The sequence below is a fragment of the Euleptes europaea genome, chromosome 8 (assembly GCF_029931775.1).
Source record: "Euleptes europaea isolate rEulEur1 chromosome 8, rEulEur1.hap1, whole genome shotgun sequence".
Taxonomy (NCBI): Eukaryota; Metazoa; Chordata; class Lepidosauria; order Squamata; family Sphaerodactylidae; genus Euleptes; species Euleptes europaea.
In genome coordinates, this window is record NC_079319.1 from 51,820,420 (window position 1) to 51,838,150 (window position 17,731).

A 17,731-nucleotide genomic window follows, 5' to 3' on the forward strand; every position below is an offset into this window, starting at 1 on the left:
AAGTGGAAAGCAGGTTGCTTGTATTCACCTCTGCCATGGGACTTTCCCTAAGTGAAAAGCAGGTTGCTTGTAGTAAAGTTGCAAGCTAATATGATTTTCAAATATATTAACCTGGTATTTTAAGGAGATTATTCTCCTCCTTGCATGGAACTAACCTTAGGATTGCTGGTCACAACAGAGAGAACCCAATGTAACAATGCAATGGGGACAATTTGCAGGTACCCAGCTTGCAGGGCTGTAACTGGGGGGCGGGGGGTGGCAAGGAGGGCAGCCGCCACCACCGTGGCATGCAGAGAGGGTGGCAGAACTGCCTCTCCTACCCGGCACAGAGGCGCCTACAGGAGAGGCAGTTCTGCTGCCCCCTCTGCCTGCTTCAGGGGTGGCTGCCCTCCTCGTTCCACTCCCCCCCCCAGTTACGGCCCTGCCAGCTCATGCCTGTTGCTTGACAGATCTTTCTGTCCCCCCTCCATCCTCACCTGCTGCAGGGAAATAATAACATCCCACCTGCTAACCAAGTAACACTGTTCACAAATAAAATCACCTCTAAGCACTTGACAGACAAGAATACTGAATTTTAAAGGTTAGCAGTTAATTGTACCAGAAAATGCCATCCATATTTCCCCATAAGTTTCACAAAGTATTTGTTTTCTTGTGTTCCTTGATTTTTTCATATCATATCCATTGGACAGCCTCCTTTTTTCTCTTCCTCCAAGAATTTTCTTTTGGTTTTCATTTCCCACCAGTCAACTGCAAGCTAGCCATCAGACCCCGTCCACCAAACATTCAGAGAGCAATCCTGAGCAGGTCCACTCAGGCTCCCACTCAGGTCTATACAGCGGGCCTCACCCCTATTAGGGGATCGGGGCCCCAGTTCCTGTAAAGGGAACCCCGATCTTTAATTTATCTGCTACCAAATCAGAGGGAATGGATCGTTCCTCTTGAACTATGAGAATTGAGATCACACACACGCACAAAAGAGGCAAGACGCATTTGTCTTGAAGTAAAACAATCTTTACTCTAACTCAGGGTAGGAAAAAGTCACTGGGATACAAAACAAATAATATCTGTCTACATTCTATGTTTCCTATACTTGCCAAAAGCCTTTGGCAAGGCACTAAGCTTACTTACGAGTAGGCACCCTTAGCAAAAGGAGAGCCTCTCTCCATCCTGCCTGTTCAGCAGTCAAGCAAGGAGAAAGTGATCAACTACTTTCTCTTCTAACAAAGAAATCGAAAGCAGTTGAACATGCAAAGTAGTTGTATACGTGACCCTCGGGGCACGACTGCAATGGCCACTACACTGACCAAATGGTCAGTTACAATATTAACCCTTTAACTGTCTGACATGTAACAAAGCTCGCTCTCTAATACCCAACAACCCCCACCAAAAGCGTTCTTAGGATTGGACTGTCACTCCTTTTCCTTATCAAATACACACATATACAAAAATGGGGATGGTAAATATTGAAGATGGAAAGTGTAGTAATTCTTCCCTTCCTCTAACTGATCCCTTTAACTAATCCTAATCTCTTAAGTAAACTTAGTAGGGAAGAGAAGAAAGACAATTTATTATATATTATAGTTCTCCAACAGCTTCTCTGTACATGCTGCGGTTGCCACACAAATGCTGGAGATGGACTTTCCAAACAATGAAAGAGCATCAAAAATGATATCCAGATATCCCTCGTAGATAAATTTATCTCATTTTTTTCTGAAAAGGTCACTTCATTTGTTTGGCACTTCAGACTACCTTTGTGAGCCTATACACAAAGGTAGTCCAGGATATTCACTGATAAACTGTTGTTTTTAATATAAGCCACTTGGTTGTTGGAACCCCAAAACTGTACAGTCCTGACCTTTCTGAAAAACGTTTTCTTCTGCACCCCATCCGTGACAACCTAAATCTTCTGGGAGGCTTTACAACACACGGAAGTAACTTCTTCCAAAAAATAAAGGAGGGCTAGAGAGATTAACTGATGCAGATGTTTATCTTGTGAAATGGTCTTGGGAAGAGGGACTAAGTTAAACAGATACTTATAAGAAAAAACAACAACAACACATACTTGTATAGAGGACATCTGTGCATAACCTCTCCAACTAAAGCCAGGGAATTCTTGAGGAACATATCCAAACCGGATTCTTCTTCCACTTGGAGTTGTACCATCTTCAATTTCAAACTTCAGGTGATGCAAGTCAGGAAAATAGTAGTTCTTTTCAGGCCTTTCATAAATACAAAATTAATATAAAATTCTCTTCTACATGTTAAAAAAAAGTGAGGACTACCTAGTCCAGAATTCTGTTTCCAACAGCTGCCAACCCACTATCTCTGGCAGGTCACAGGAAAAGCATTAAGGCAACAGTCCTCACTTCTGCCAGTTCTCAACATCTAGCAATTAGAAGCGTCGGCCCAAACTAAACATGACAACCTCCTTGTGGCTACCACAAGGACTCCACCACCATTTAAAAGGGAGCACAGCAGCCTCAGGCACTTGTGGTCCCCTCGACTCATGCCTTATCAAGTGCCACAATGGCAACACGCACACTTTCAGCATCTAATGAGATGTGCGTGAACAAAAATGCTGCCCTGTGAGCCCAATCCTGATTGGATTCTCACTAGGGTTGCCAGCTCTGGGATGGGAAATACCTTGAGATTTTTAGGGCGGAGGCTGAGGAGGGCAGGGTTTGGGGAGGGGAGGGACTTCAACGCCATAGAGTCCAATTGCCAAAGCGGCCATTTTATCCAGGGGAACTGATCTCTATCGGCTGGAGATCAGTTGTAATAGCAGGAGATCTCCAGCTAGTACCTGGAGGTTGGCAACTTTAGTCCTCACAGCATTTAAAAATGGCTGCACCATTCTCCTGGCAGTCACGTGGACGCCGCCATGCCTAGTGTCTCTGCACATGAAGGTTCCATTCAACTATCATAACAAACCACCCTTATTATACTGATAGTAATTATACATTTTGAGTTTATGTTTTTAATGTATTTTATACAATGTGTTTTATCTAGGCTTGCAAGCCACCTTGAGCTCTCTATAAGGAATAAAGGTGGCAAATAAATGTTTTAAATAAATAAAGATCCTCCTTGAATTTAGGACCTACCATTACAAGAACAATTTCTTATGCAATTAGTAGCTGATTTGACAGCAGACCTGACAATCCTTTACTGAACAGCAAGCAAGAAATCTTAAGGAACACGCAGTTCTGGTACACCAACTTCACTTTCTCAGCTCACTTACTCATTGCAGGACTTTCCAACGATGTGTCTTCTGCATTGGCAGGCACCTGACTGATCACTGCACACATGACTTACAGACCCCCCCACATCACACTGGCATCCTGCAAAGGAAGAAAAAAGAGTGCTGTTTTTTTTTTAATCGCTACAGTATAAAATATATGTTATGAAAAGATGGACCAGTAGGTTCCTTCTAATGGTAGGGAAAGAAATGGAAGAGAGTACTTTCTTTAAATCCCTTTAGAGTTACCCCGTAAAAACACAATGTGCAAAGTCTCTCCTAAGGAATGTACATATGGGGATGTGTCTTGAATATGCCGGCACAGCCCCAGCAAAAATAAAATGGGAGAAGGAGAGACTTAATAGCGCAATGGCTGATGTGGTAATTCTATGTCCCCTTTCATAAATGCTCATGCTGAAATAAATAGTTGCAGCAGGTCCAGCCACACCATGAAGCAATGTGAAGTATGTGCTTCAGGCAACAGATTCCAGAAGAGGTGCCTGGTTGTTCCTGCCTCCAACCTTCATGTATCATTAAAGGAAATGAACAGAAGAGGATATCACTGTGACTTTTTCCTTGAAGTGTATGTACATGGAAAACTAGCACTGGTCTGAGGCATTTGCATTCTCCCATGCGAGGCTGCCCCCAACAAAAGCGCTTCCCAAAAGTTCAAGGCAGCTAACAAGATTTTTCCAAAGTACAATAATCTAAAAATTACCTAAAAGATTAGCTCAGTTACATAACAAATTAAAAACCAAGGTAATGGGGACTTGACTCCTTGTTGATGCCAAACAGACTTACTTCACCGAAAGAAGGGATTGTTATCTTTTAGAAATGTTTTTGGTCATATACAAAACCTCAGTTGTACCTTGACATCCAAAATAATTCCAGCCTTCAAGACCATAATAACCATCCTCACAAGTATCACAGGAGTCACCACAAACATTTGGTTTGCAGTAACAATTGCCATCCACCTGTAAAGAAAACAATCGTGAAATTTTCCATCCTCTCCCTTGATATATTTCTTATTTTAAACAATTATAAAATAGTTTGTGTTTATACACACATGAAGAAAGGCTCTCAGTATCAACTGGGAACTGGCTTGTAGCTACAGGAAGGGCATGTAAGTAGATTGCCATTCAAGTTGAGAAGAAGCCCAACTGTACCCACTTTTGTAGGCATGGTCATATGTGGTCAACCCAAAGAGAGCAGGTTCTAGGTCATAAGCTACTGTGGGGGGTTTTCTGTTCACATCTGTCACATCTCAAACTAGCAGCTTTTTGGTGTGGGGCCTTGTTAAGAGGATTAGGTGGGTCCAAGACCAGTTTGCTGAGCAACAGAATCTACTTGCAGACTATTTAAGCTACATCCTACACATCACTACCTGAGAATCTCCCACTGAATTCAATGGAATTTAATTCTGAGCAAACATGAAAAGGAGGATCAAGCGGTTATTGTATTTTTCAAAAAATCTGGCAGCATATGGTGAGTTCCCAGCTACCTGTTCACAGGGCTTTATTCAGAAGAAGAAGAGTCGGTTTTTTATATGCCGACTTTCTCTACCACTTAAGGAAGAATCAAACCAGCTTACAATCACCTTCCCTTCCCCTCCCCACAACAGATACCCTGAGAGGTAGGTGGGGCTGAGAGAGTGTGACTAGCCCAAGGTCATCCAAATGGCTACTTGTGCAGGAGTGGGGAAACAAATCCATTTCCCCAGATTAGCCTCCGCCACCCATGTGAAGGAGTGAGGAATCAAACCCGGTTCTCCAGATCAGACTCCACCACTCCAAATCACCACTCTTAACTACCACACCATGCTTAGAATGTAAACAATATGTAAGCCCAATTATTTGTAAATGAAATGTTTCACCTGCTGACATTCTCCGACGCCACTCAGAGTTCCTTCTGTAGCACACTGACACTCTGCAAAGGCAAATAAAGCCATTTGGATCACCTTCCTCTAATCCTTTTATATCACTGGCATTTCTGGAGAGCGTGAAGAGACCTGATGACTTTTCATATACAAGTATATCTTGGAGATATTTTGGGTTCGGTTCCAGACCACCGCAATACAGCAAGTCATACGAATGTTTTGGTTTCCAAGTGCATATAAAAGTTATGTTTACACAATACTGTAGTCTATTAAGTGTGTAATAGCATTATGTCTGAAAAACAATGTACTGTAATAATAAAGAAAAAGTCTGAAATATTACGAGAATTACCAAAATGTGACACAGAGACACGAAGTGAGCACATGCTGTTGGGAAAATGGCGCTGACAGACTTGCTCGAAAACGCAATATCTGCAAAGCACAACAAAGCAAAGTGCGATGAAATTAAGTGTGCCTGTTTTATTCCATCACAGATACTCTACATGTGAAGGTGTGTGATCTCATCAACTCCCCCGCCTCTCTCATCATATGAAGAAGGTAGCATCTGGAACAAGGTCACCCTGCCCTTACAATACAGAGCCCTCTTGAAAGCAGGACTGGTATGAGGGGGTCGAGATGATCCCATTCAGTTTCTTGCAGTTCAGGTATTAAGTTCTAAATTGGGGGGGGGGGAGGCACATGAGCCTGAACCTGCTTTCCCTGAGTGTAGAGGTTCTTAGGGGTACTGAAACTCGTTTTTCATCCTTGTAATGCTGTTTCCTAAATTTGTGCCATACTGCAGAACTATTATCCACCCCCCCCCCCTAATTCTCCTGCAATTGAAAAAGTCTTTTTTGGGAACTCTCTGCCGACCCAAGTGCAGTGTGCCTTCATGTAAGTTCAATATAAGTCATTATTTTGGCTAGATTGATGGATGCAAATTACTGAAAAGATGATGTGAACATTCTTTGGAAAAGACTATTTTAGGACTCATTCCCATAAAGCTAGACCTTTCAAAGGCATGTCACGGATTGCTGCAAATATTTCCACTTGTTTTTCTATTAATGTTTTTTTTTTGTCACACTCTACACCTCTGCAAAACTCAAGGTTGCCAATCAACCCAGCACAAAGCAGTACAGAAAACATCAAACAAAAGGCATCTTGAACAAATAAACACCTATTCTCCAAACTAAAAGCCTTGCTGAAATTCCAAATATCCCAAATTACTCCATATATTTAATATCAGGAAACACCAGAGGGCAGAATTTGGCTAAGTATCCATTAAGTATTGCTATTACTAACAGGGATCAGAGTCTTAAAACTGCAGGAATCATGGATTATTCAATAATATCTCCCGAACAGTGAGAAATATACTTTGACGGAAATACACCGCAAGACTTTGCAACAGATAAGCAGCCGAGCCCAAGTGCTGCATGAGCAACTACCTCTTCACAATATATTTACTTACTTGACTTACAGCCTGGCCTTTCTCCCCAAGCAGCTTATATCGTTCTCCTCTCCTGCTCACAACAACCCTGTGAAGTAGTCTAGGCTGCGATTATGTGACTGGCCCAAGGTCACCCAGCAAGGGGATTTAAACGTGGGTCTTCCCAATCCTAGCCTGACACTCTAACCATTACAAGACAATGGCTCTCTAATCCACTGTACAGTAGCACCTTAAAGACCTCTTCACAAGATACTCTAAGGGCTGAACAAAAAAATAACAGCCAACTATGAGAACCTGGATCAAATGGAAAACAGCTGCAAGAAAGCACAAATGGTGTGTTCATAACATGAGGTATGTCAATGCAGCCTTACCTATGCATCCATCAGGGTTTTCTCTAGCCAAATTCCAGTACAGTGGTTTGCAGATGCTACAGGTTGGACCTTCTACATTTTGCAGACACTGGCAATAGCCCTAATATACAATGGGAATAATGTATTTGTCATTAAAGGAAATGAAGGACTTTTATAAAACAATAATGCATGTCAACAGAATTTCCATTATACAAAAGGATGAGGTAGCAAGTTGCTCAAATACACACAGTGTGTCTGCTGCAAATGTGAGCCTTAAACTCAAGTTCAGATCTCAAGTTCATACAACGGCTGGCATCCATGGAGGTCTGAGCTCTGGGCCCATCAGGCTTGAGGGAATCAGATGAGCTGAAGGAATAGGGTAGGGTTGGGGGAGGGGGCCTTTCAGACAAATTTGTCTTACAGCTATGAAATTAGAATAGTACGGAGGAATATTTATTACAAAGAGTTTCTGATTTACACACACACATCCTTAAAATCTCACAAGTTGTGAAAATTAGGAGATATTTACAGGCACATTCACCACTAGGGCCAGGCCTCTGCTATGATGCCTTCTATGTACTGGCAGCTTCCCTGTGGCGCCCCCTTGCCTCATTCCCCACAAAGTGGCAAGGGAAAAGGATTAAACCCTTGCCCTCTGGCCTATATTCGAAGCCATTTGCTGTAATGGGAATATCTATTTGGATATATCCTGCTATCCAACATTTGGAATATCTATTTGGACAGCAAGTACTAATACAGCGCCAGCAATTTGATTATTTCTCTTCCTAATAACCTTCACTCTGTCAGCACAAACCCAAGGAAGTCAACATAAATTCTGCCTATGCAAACCAGTTATACAGTGTTATAACTTACATAATATGAATCCAGAGTTCCAGCAGGGTCACATTCACTGCTGACACCTTTTCAACAAAAACAAAACAATATGCACTTATCTGAGAGTATTTTCAACTATTTCTAAGTATACAAAATGTTTCTAAGCATACCTGCGGAACAGGTGATAATCATTATAAGATTATTATTAATCAAATAAATAATGCTTCTTATGTGCAGAGTGTCTCACAGTAACCCCGTGATCAATGTTATTCCCATTTTATAGATATGGAACTGAGGCTGAGAATGTGACTTGTCCAGTTAACTGAGAGCGTATGGCTGTTCACTGGATCACTCGGGTCCTGACTGACTTGGCCAACACTAATGAATGAATGAGTTCCATGACCACAGGAGGGCAGACAGAGAGATTTGCACCTACATCTCTTATCAAAATGCCAGCCAAATACTCTATTCATTAAGCCAGACAGGAAACTTTCAGTATCAAGTAAAGGGTTTGAACCACGAACCCTGTACATCAGACACTGGTCACTTGTACTACCAAGCTTCCTTCTCACTGGAATTGCAACTACAGATAATTCCAGATGGAAGAGCTACACACCAGTCAATAACATCAGAATAAACCAAAGATCAATCCATACCACTGATCTTCCAAATGAAACGTTTTTCCTCAGCTGGATTATTATTAATTTTTTTTACTGAGTGAGGCCAACAGGCCCTACCTACTTCTGCACCACTTTGCCATCAAACATTGATAACCTTACCCCTTGCCTGTTGTCCAAGGCACTCACACATTCTCAGGTCCAGGTTGCTAACTCTTAGCAAGGGTACCTTTTTTAAAAAGCTACTGCAAGATACAGTGGAGGATGAACTGGTTTGTGGGTGCAGTCCTAAACCCTTTCCTGGGAGTATGACATGAGATTTATTTCTGAGTGGCCCTGCTTAGGACTACTCCCAAAATCACCTAGTGTCATACAAGTCCATGTTATTTGCAGACTTCCTCTAGAATTCTGTCATAAAGAGTAATTTCCTTGTGACTATTACCTTGACAGTGAGGAAAGTGGTGGGCGGCTGAAAGACATTTGTCACACTGTTGGCCCATAATTCCTGGTCGACATTCACACTGCCCTGTTGCTGAATTGCATGAGTCACCGTAGGAGCCAATGGATGAACACTGGCAAGCTGTAGAAAGATGTCAAATGTAAAATATATGCTAGAATTTACATGATGGATGCTACCAACTGAATGCTTCTCCAGCAAAGCTCTAATTGAAATGAATGAGGAGCTCATGGGACTACTGCTTTAAAGTGTTGAAGGTACTTTCCAGCAAGAATGGCTTTTTTCTGGGTCTATGTGACTGCTGTATACCATGTGTCTCCTTTAGGAGAGATTAAGATTACAAATTGCTGTACAACCAATCTCTCCAAGGACTTAAAACCAGAGCAGAACATTAACAAAAGACATCCCTATGCAAAGTGCTTCCATTCAAATACTGAATAGTTTGGGCCTGTGTTGGAAAAAATAGTTCACACAAAGATGACCTTTTGCGAGTTGGACACATTCAAATCAATCAGCTTCAAATGACAATTTGCTCAAAGTGTTCAGCTTCAGCCACTCTCAGGTTTCAGTGGCAAAGTTCAGACTTCTCCATTTTTGAAAGTAAAATTTTGTAATAACCTTCAAGTTATTGCTTGCCATTACTACAGGGAGGCAAGTCTTTTGTAAGGATTCAGTTATATGTTGCACTCAATCCATCCCCTGTGTTGCCCACCCCCCACAGCAGAAAATAGATTGGACGGACTGCCTGCCGATAAGGCAGGGGATTTGTAAAAATTGTATCTAGCAAGTTAAATGTTTTATTTCCATGCAAAACAGTTTAAACTCAGGCACTGTCAGCACAACAAGGACATTTGTTACATTTTTTAATTCAATCCTTCCTCCAATGAGCTCAGAGTAGTATCCATGGTTCTCTACCACCGGTTTTTAACCAGTCTTCTAAGTACATAAGAACATAAGAAAAGCCCTGCTGGATCAGACCAAGGCCCATCAAGTCCAGCAGTCTGTTCATAAAGTGGCCAACCAGGTGCCTGATATAGCTGAGGAAGAGGAAGACGAAGAAGAGTTGGTTTTTATATGCTGACTTTCTCTACCACTTAAGGAAGAATCAAACTGGCTTACGATCACCTTCCCTCCCCCTTTCCACAACAGATACCCTTGAAGTAGGTAGGGCTGAAAGAGCTCTAAGAGAACTGTGACTAACCCAAGCTCACCCAGCTGGCTTCATTTGTAGGAGTGGGGAAACCAGATTAGTGTCCACCGCTCCTGCGGAGGAGTGGGGAATCAAACCCAGTTCTCCAGATTAGAGTCCACAGCTCCAAAACATTGCTCTTAACCACTACACCATGCTGGTGAGACAGTGTGACTGGCTCAAGAGCATTCAATAAGCTTCATGGCTGAATAAGTATGGAAAACCAGGCCTCCCACATCCTAGAATGACCCTCTAACCAATATACCACTATTTCACTTCCAGGTGGAAGAAGAAAATTGGTTGTTCACTCACGCAAGCAACTGGGGTAGCTGTAATAACCAGGAGCACACTGGTTGCACTGTGGCCCAGCATAGTTTCTATGGCAAAAACAATAACCTTGGGGGCCACATGTATTGTCAACAGACCCAACTGCATCGCAATTACACCCTGCATGGAAAAAACAACAAATGATTATATTTACAGTTATTTTCTAGAATTTTTCTTTAAAACATAATTTTCTATACGCTTTAGGATCTAAAGCAAAACTCAAGAAACCCAATTTAAATTCTAATTCTTCTGGGATAGGAGAGGAAAGCAACCTTCAGTGAAAATTGCCCATGAATAAATTAATGATGCTTTTCTTACAATAGCTATGCTTACAATGAATATAAAGACTTAATTCATCTATTTAAAAGCTGTTCAACACCAGGGCTTTTCAAGGGGACCAGTACATTACAACCAAATGAGAATCTTTTTGCCTTTTAAAATATTTCTACAGAATTTGTAGAAAAGACACTCAGAGGACCAAACACAAGTGAGATAAGAAGCCCATGAAAGACAACACACATTATTTTAAGGAAGTGCTTATGCTATTCCTACATGGTATAACAGTGAGAATTTATTGTGTCTGGTGGGCACTGATTAATATACTTGAACTCCTGCTGTGTCATCTATTAGTACAATCTCCTGATGTTCAGTATGTATTTAAAAATGCTGATCAATTTGAACTCAGCAAAAACAAACTGCTAGATGATTGGCTAAATATAGCCAAAAGTAAAGTATTTATTTTGCTGCTATCTAGAAATATCCATTACCAGTGACATGCTCTTCATGCAGTTCAGGGATCTGAAATATAGTTCCAGTTAGCTGATTTAAAAAAAAAAAACATACATGGGTGTATTAAATGCCATCATCACTTCCGACTTACGGCAACCCTATGAATCAAATATCTCCAAACTGAGGGCCATGGCTTCCTTTATAGAGTCAATCCATCTCATGTTGGGTCTTCCTCTTTTCTTGCTGCCTTCAACTCTTCCTAACCTTATTGTCTTTTCCAGCAAGTCTTATCTTCTCATAATGTGACCAAAGTACAATAGCCTCAGTTTAGTCATTTAAGCTTCTAGGGACAGTTCAGGCTTGATTTGATCTAGCATTGTTTGAAACATTTTAAGCTTTTGTTGGTTGTTGTTATTCAGAATCAACTTCATTAATTCGCCTTCTGCTCACTCCACTAGGATTCAGAAAGGGAGCAGGAATCGCTCAGCAGCCAACAAAAAGAGGAAAAGCAAATTTGTTAAAACTAATTCACATTTCCACCCTGTTCTAAATTAGCAATTTGAGAGCTACAGACATCACTGGAGGCTATCTTAATTGCAATTCTCATTCCTGCTGCTGAATTACAGTTGATATTCAAACTAAAGTCAATGCATTTACCTGGGCTGAATAAAAACCTTGCATTCATGGCCCATTACCAATGCTGATTTCTCCACACCCATCTCTCCCCTGGACATCACAGACTCTTCTGCATATCACACCTAATCCAATCAAGCCTGCTATTCACATTTACATACTGTTCCTCTACTTAAAGACCGATGGATTCACATTCTAGCTGTATCTGAAGAAGTGAGCTGTGGCTCACGAAAGCTCATACCCTACCAGAAAATATTTTTGTTAGTCTTTAAGGTGCTACTGGACTCTTGCCCTTTTTGATCATTCCAATGAGAATGCTGATTCCCCACAGACAGTGATTACAGGAGTAGTCTTCACAGCTGGCTTTTAGAGGTGAGCAAGAGGTTAATGAAGGCAGAAGAGGGGTCAAGGGAAGCAGTGGCCTTTTTCTAGGACACTTTCCATGAACCCAACCGGGAGTTGCTATCTAGATATGCTCAGTGGAGTGGGGTGGAGTGGGAGATACAAAGATGAAGTGATGTCTTTCATTGCACTGCCTTGGATTTGTAATACTCAGTAACTGCAAAATGAAGACTGAATTCTACCCACTGCCTTGAAAGCCCTTGAAGGTTATCAAGAGGCACTCGGTCATACAGCATAATGAAAAGGGTGGTTCCCAGGCCTAGGAAACTTTGAAAGTACTACTCCTAAGCAGCAGTACTCAGAACCTCTATAAAGGCTGCAGATTCTGACCTGATCACTGGATTCATTAACAAGCTAGACACTAGCTTTTTAGAACTCAATAAGAATAATAATTTTTTTATTATACTACAAGTGATAAACTAACCTGAAAGTTTATGAAGATGGTGTTATCACCTGTTAATGCTATTTTGAACAGCTACTGTACAATTATCATTCTCAACTGAACAGCCAGAACAGCCCAGCAAAGTGCCCTTCCCTCTCCCTTTTACTGACGAAAACAAAGTATTGAAGGCTTGCAATACTGTCATGCTTCTCTAGCAAACCCAACAGTCATTCAGATCTTAGTTATTTATTAAAGGTACAAGTGCGACTTCTATTATGGGGGTGGGTTAATTCCCCAATGTATTTTTTTAAGACTTCCGATTTTTCTGCAAACCTGGAGCTTATCTCAAGTTTGTAGAAAGATCTGTCTTGCCTATGTATGGCCCCAATCTCTGAACAAAATGCAGCACACCTCATTTCAAAGGAACAGGGATGGATAATCACAAACAAAACAAAATAGTGCTGTGTGTAAGTGACTGGGGAAAGTTGATCCACTGCTGAGTGTGATTTTGGAAAAGAGTTTTGGACATGGTGGCAAAATGCTGGATTGAATTACCAGCAGAAGAGACTGAACTAGCATATTTCTGCGGCCTTTTATAAACTTGGAAAACACACAGATGATTTAATGAAAAACATAAACTATACTCATAAGCTAGCACATCGGAACTTTTCTCTGGAAATGAATCAAGTCACAATCTACTGGAGAAATAGCAACCCAAATTGGTTGGCTTACATCTCCAATGTCCAGAAAACACAGCCTCAAACACAGCAGTGCTGACTGGGAAAGAGGGTAGGATGATGGGTTACAGTAATGGTTCTGCTTTTTCCACAGTTGCAAAGAGGTGATTTGGGGAGGTGATGAAGCCAAACCGACAGACCCTTTTTTCCTGTAGAGCAGGGGTGGGGAACGTCAGGCCCGGGGGCCGTTTAAGGCCCGCTAAATCATTTGGTCTGGCCCTTCATGGGTCCTGGCAGATCTCTAGCTCAGAAGGATCTAAGACTGGCGATCCGCCCCCTCCCGTGGACAGGAATAGCCTTTATTCAAGGCGGATGTGAGTTTGTTTTGCTGAGAAAAGGAACCTTTTCCCCTCTTACAGAAGAGTCATTAGCTATGGAGCTGCTAGGACTGCCCAAGAAACTGTGTTAACCCTTTCGCACCTGGGCAGTGGAGAAACGTATTCCCTCAGTACTACAAGACGGCTGGGGGCGGAAGTGGCGACAATGAACAAGTTAAAGGGGGCAGGGCCAGAATGCACGGCGGGGGGGAGCGAGTTCGTAGCCAGTGTGTCTTCACCCCTGCAGGCGGAGGTAGAAGGAGCCGGCTGTAAAATCCGCCCCCTACCATGCGGAACAGGAGCAACTCTGGCGTGTGGCTGGACGGCTATGTCTGGCTGGTGCAACAGACCATCCTGTGCCACCAGGTGGCAAGTGTGCCACCGAATGGATGCCTGCCTACTTGCTTGCACCTTGTGGGGTCATCTGGGGCAGCTGCCTGCTTGGGGCTTGGCCGGCTAATTTTAAAGTGGATAATTTTGTATGGCCCGCGAATGATGTTAGAAATATCCAAATGGCCCTTGGTGGAAAAAAGGTTCCCCACCCCTGCTGTAGAGTGATATGCGCCCTCAATTATAATTCAGAAAACTGTACCACAGGTCTCAACAATTTGGAAAAGCGAATTCTCTGTGTATTTTCATGGCATGTTCCAATCTATGCAGAAGGATTCAGTCAGGATCCTACTTCTCTAGCACCTGCTAAAAAAGGAAGTCTTATTTTTTAGGGGTTTTCCATGAACTCTCCAGGATTGTGGATGTCTTCAAATGGAAAGATCACTTACTCTGGCAGAAAGGGTAATGGAAATACCCCGTTGCACAGCTATCGCAGGCAATCCCCTGAAACCCGACACGGCATCTGCATTGTCCTGTTCTTCTGTCACAATCGCTGCTGCTTAACACACCTGAGCCGTAGCATCGACAACCTGGACAGTACAAATTTAAAGAAAGAGTTTAATAGTCTCGAGTTTTACATTACTCTGGATTTTAAAATGTCGGATGACATTTGTACTGCATTTGACTTTGGCATCTAAAAGCAGAATTGCCCTTGCAACTGACAATGTGAGCTAAAGCAATCCTGGTTTGCAGCCTTCTTTGCATAGAAAAGGAAGAAAAACACAGCAGCATTATTGCACAAGCAAGTAAAAGGAACCCTTACCCATACTAGAAGAGAGAGGGGCCTAGTGCTGTCTGCGGACAATATTACTTGTTAAAGAACAAAGCTTAAGCAACTCTATTGCTAAGGGAAATGCAAGTAATTTCCAGCCCCAGGTTTAAGTAAAAGGTTTTCAGTTCTAAGCAGTAAACAAGCCCTTGGCTGTTGGAAAAGTCTTGTGAGGGATGATGAGCTTGAGGGGGGAAAGGTTAGCTTTCTCTGCAGGTGTGTGCATGTGTAGAACTGCACCTATTTTTAAAATTTCTTTCATTTTTAAATTAGTATTTCTACAACTTTTAAAACACGAACAACCCAAAGTGTTATTCTGGTCACCCTGGGTAATTAAGGAAAACTGGAACTCAAGGAGCCTGATCAAAGGCAAATCAACGTCATTCGCTGTGACAATCTGCAGCTTCTGCGTGTTTACTCAGACACAAGTCCTACTGAATTCAATTGAACTTACTTTCAAGTAAGCGTGCATGGGATTATAGTGTTTGACCACTGATTGCAAAGGTATTAAGACAAGCTTATATGATTAAAAACCTATGTGAGTTTGTTGCTCTTTTTCTGTATTCCAAATAAGCTTTTAACAGCTTGTATTAAAGCCCACGTGGGTAAAAATGGTCTAGTGTTTGAAATAGTCTCTCTTTTTTTTATGAAGCTCCTCTCTCATGTGCCTCAGCTTTTTCTTCTTCCCTGAATCACTTGTCTGCATACCGTATAATAAGTTCAATCTCCAGCTATGGAATTGGGAGATGTTTACCCTGCTCTATCAGGCAGGCAGTATTTCTTTGTGTTATTCCTAATACTACGTTGTAATGGCTGTTTTCTGCCACTAGGTGTATAATGTGTGTGTAAAGTGCCGTCAAGTCACAGCCGACTTATGGCGACCCCTTATGGGGTTTTCAAGGCAAGAGACTACGGTAAAAGAGGTGGTTTTGCCAGTGCCTTCCTATGCACCGCAACCCTGGACTTCCTTGGTGGTCTCCCATCCAAATACTTACCAGGGCTGATCCTGCTTAGCTTCTGAGATACTAGCTGCTATTTCTCAATATCTGAGGCTTAGGGCTAAACTGCACGACATGTTTATGATTTGTCTCCAGATTCGGCACTTTGATTGGAGTCACACGTCAGCTCCAAGATTGCTGCATTAAATGCCTGAGAAGCTGATTTTGCTGACAATGAGCAGGATGGGTGGAGGAGTGCCCTCCCCCCCCCAACTTCTTCCTTAGCCTCAAGAACACTCAGTGGGAAGTTACTGGAGCAAATAACTTCCCACTGGAGGTTCTTCAGGCTCAGGAAAAAACGGAGAGGGAAAGGCTGGGGGCTAGATGAAGCCCCCTCCTCCACCCATCTCACCCGTTGTCAGCAAAATCAGCTTTTTGGGCTTTTAAAGCAACCTTCTTGGAGTCGACGCGTGACTTTGATCGAAGTGATGATCCCGGAGACAATTAGTAAACATACATATTGTATTGTTTAGCCTTTAGTGTTGAAACAAACAACAAGAAAGAAGAGCTTGGCCACAAACATTAAAGCAGAGTAATGAGACACCAATCGAAGGGGGCCAAGAATCCACATGTTCTAATACAAAAAGGTTACATATAAGCTCACCACCCTCAGACATCCCCACACAAGTACATAAAGGTAACCAACCACAGAAAGAAACCCTATCAACTAAGGTAGATACACGTATTGAGAATATCTAGTTTTCTCAGGATTGTGCCTAAGACTGTTAAAACAAAAAGAGGAGAACTTGCCAAGTATATGACCTGCTGAAGGATCTTCAGGGCTTGGAGTAGCAACAGGAAAAACAGAAGTCCCTTTTAATTGAAAAAATAAATAAAGCCCATTAGGAAATTTGTTAATGATTACATTATAGATCAAATTTGTTTTCTTATATATTAATGTAAGCGGGGACCACAAGGAATTGTAAAGGGGAGGGCAGGAAAGTCAAAGCTGTGATCTTTACTTTCTTTTTACCTCCTTTCATATTCTGGCAGCCCCACTTGTCCCCCAATCATTATCCTTTTCTTTTCCTTTCTCCTCCTGCCCTAATCTTTGAAGATATCAATAAGTCCACTCCTTGACAACCTCTTCCCTCCCCTTGGGATGTAACCCAGCCCTCTGGTTCATGATGTAGCTGGGTGACCTGAAAAGCTAAGAGATGTCTAGAATGGCGCTGGCAGAGAGCTCATACTGAATCTGACAGCTCATGTTATAGAGCTCACTGTAAGACCTATGAAGCAGCAGTGCCAGAGGCTAAGAAATGTTACTTCTCTGCTACGATTGCATCAGCTAGTTCACAATCATCCCAATTGTTTAATGTAACACAGCATTTACCGACCTCAGCCCACGTTCCCTCCTTTTGGCACAAGGCTTCTGCCACAGCTAGAGACCCTCTCCTAACCTGCCTTCCCACAATTGTAGGTCACTGAAATGTCCTCATGAGGATATCCAATTTTACAAATGCAGAGAGTGAGAATCTAAAATGATGTATCTTTATTCTATCAGGGCCATATTCTGTCAGCAGATGCCATATAATATCACAACAGAAACATTCTATAGCATTAAAAGGCCAACAAAAAGCAATGGGGAGGGGGGGAAGCACTAGGGGTGTGCATAATGAAATACCCAAGCCAGAGGTATACACAGAAATTGGATCATTACTGTGTTTTTTCAGAATAGTATTAGGAATCCAGGATTCTTAATGAAACAAAAGTACCCTCCCTGAAGAATCCATGTTGTTTTCGAGTTCTGCAGCCACTTGCAGGCTACAGTAGGTGCTCATGTTTTTCCTTAGTTCTACTGGTTGCTCGAGCAATTGCATTTCTCCTTTCCAATAGGATATTTGTAAGGGAGGAGCACAGAGCACTTCCAGCTAATCACCTTTGGAGACAAGCCACAGAGAGCCACGATTCTCTATTTTCCATTTGTGTGTTTGTGTGTGGGGGGGGAAGCACTTTTGTTCTTCTATGGCTGGGTAAATAGACAGCTGGGGCAGGATGTACTAAAACAAATGAAAAGAATGCCCGCTGAGAATAATGGGAGACAC

General features: G+C 42.2%; 1 protein-coding gene across 1 annotated transcript in view; it reads right to left on the bottom strand.

Annotated features, from left to right (window-relative positions):
• LAMA3 (laminin subunit alpha 3) overlaps nucleotides 1-17,731 on the bottom strand; it is a 165,783-nt gene that overhangs the window by 88,988 nt on the left and 59,064 nt on the right. The window contains exons 11-19 of the mRNA XM_056854930.1: nucleotides 16,437-16,499; nucleotides 14,309-14,449; nucleotides 8,799-8,936; nucleotides 7,779-7,825; nucleotides 6,927-7,026; nucleotides 5,109-5,161; nucleotides 4,104-4,209; nucleotides 3,239-3,338; nucleotides 2,063-2,219 (exon numbers count right to left, since the gene is read on the bottom strand). Coding sequence (XP_056710908.1) covers nucleotides 2,063-2,219; nucleotides 3,239-3,338; nucleotides 4,104-4,209; nucleotides 5,109-5,161; nucleotides 6,927-7,026; nucleotides 7,779-7,825; nucleotides 8,799-8,936; nucleotides 14,309-14,449; nucleotides 16,437-16,499 — 905 coding nt within the window. The remainder of the gene's footprint in view (nucleotides 1-2,062; nucleotides 2,220-3,238; nucleotides 3,339-4,103; nucleotides 4,210-5,108; nucleotides 5,162-6,926; nucleotides 7,027-7,778; nucleotides 7,826-8,798; nucleotides 8,937-14,308; nucleotides 14,450-16,436; nucleotides 16,500-17,731) is intronic.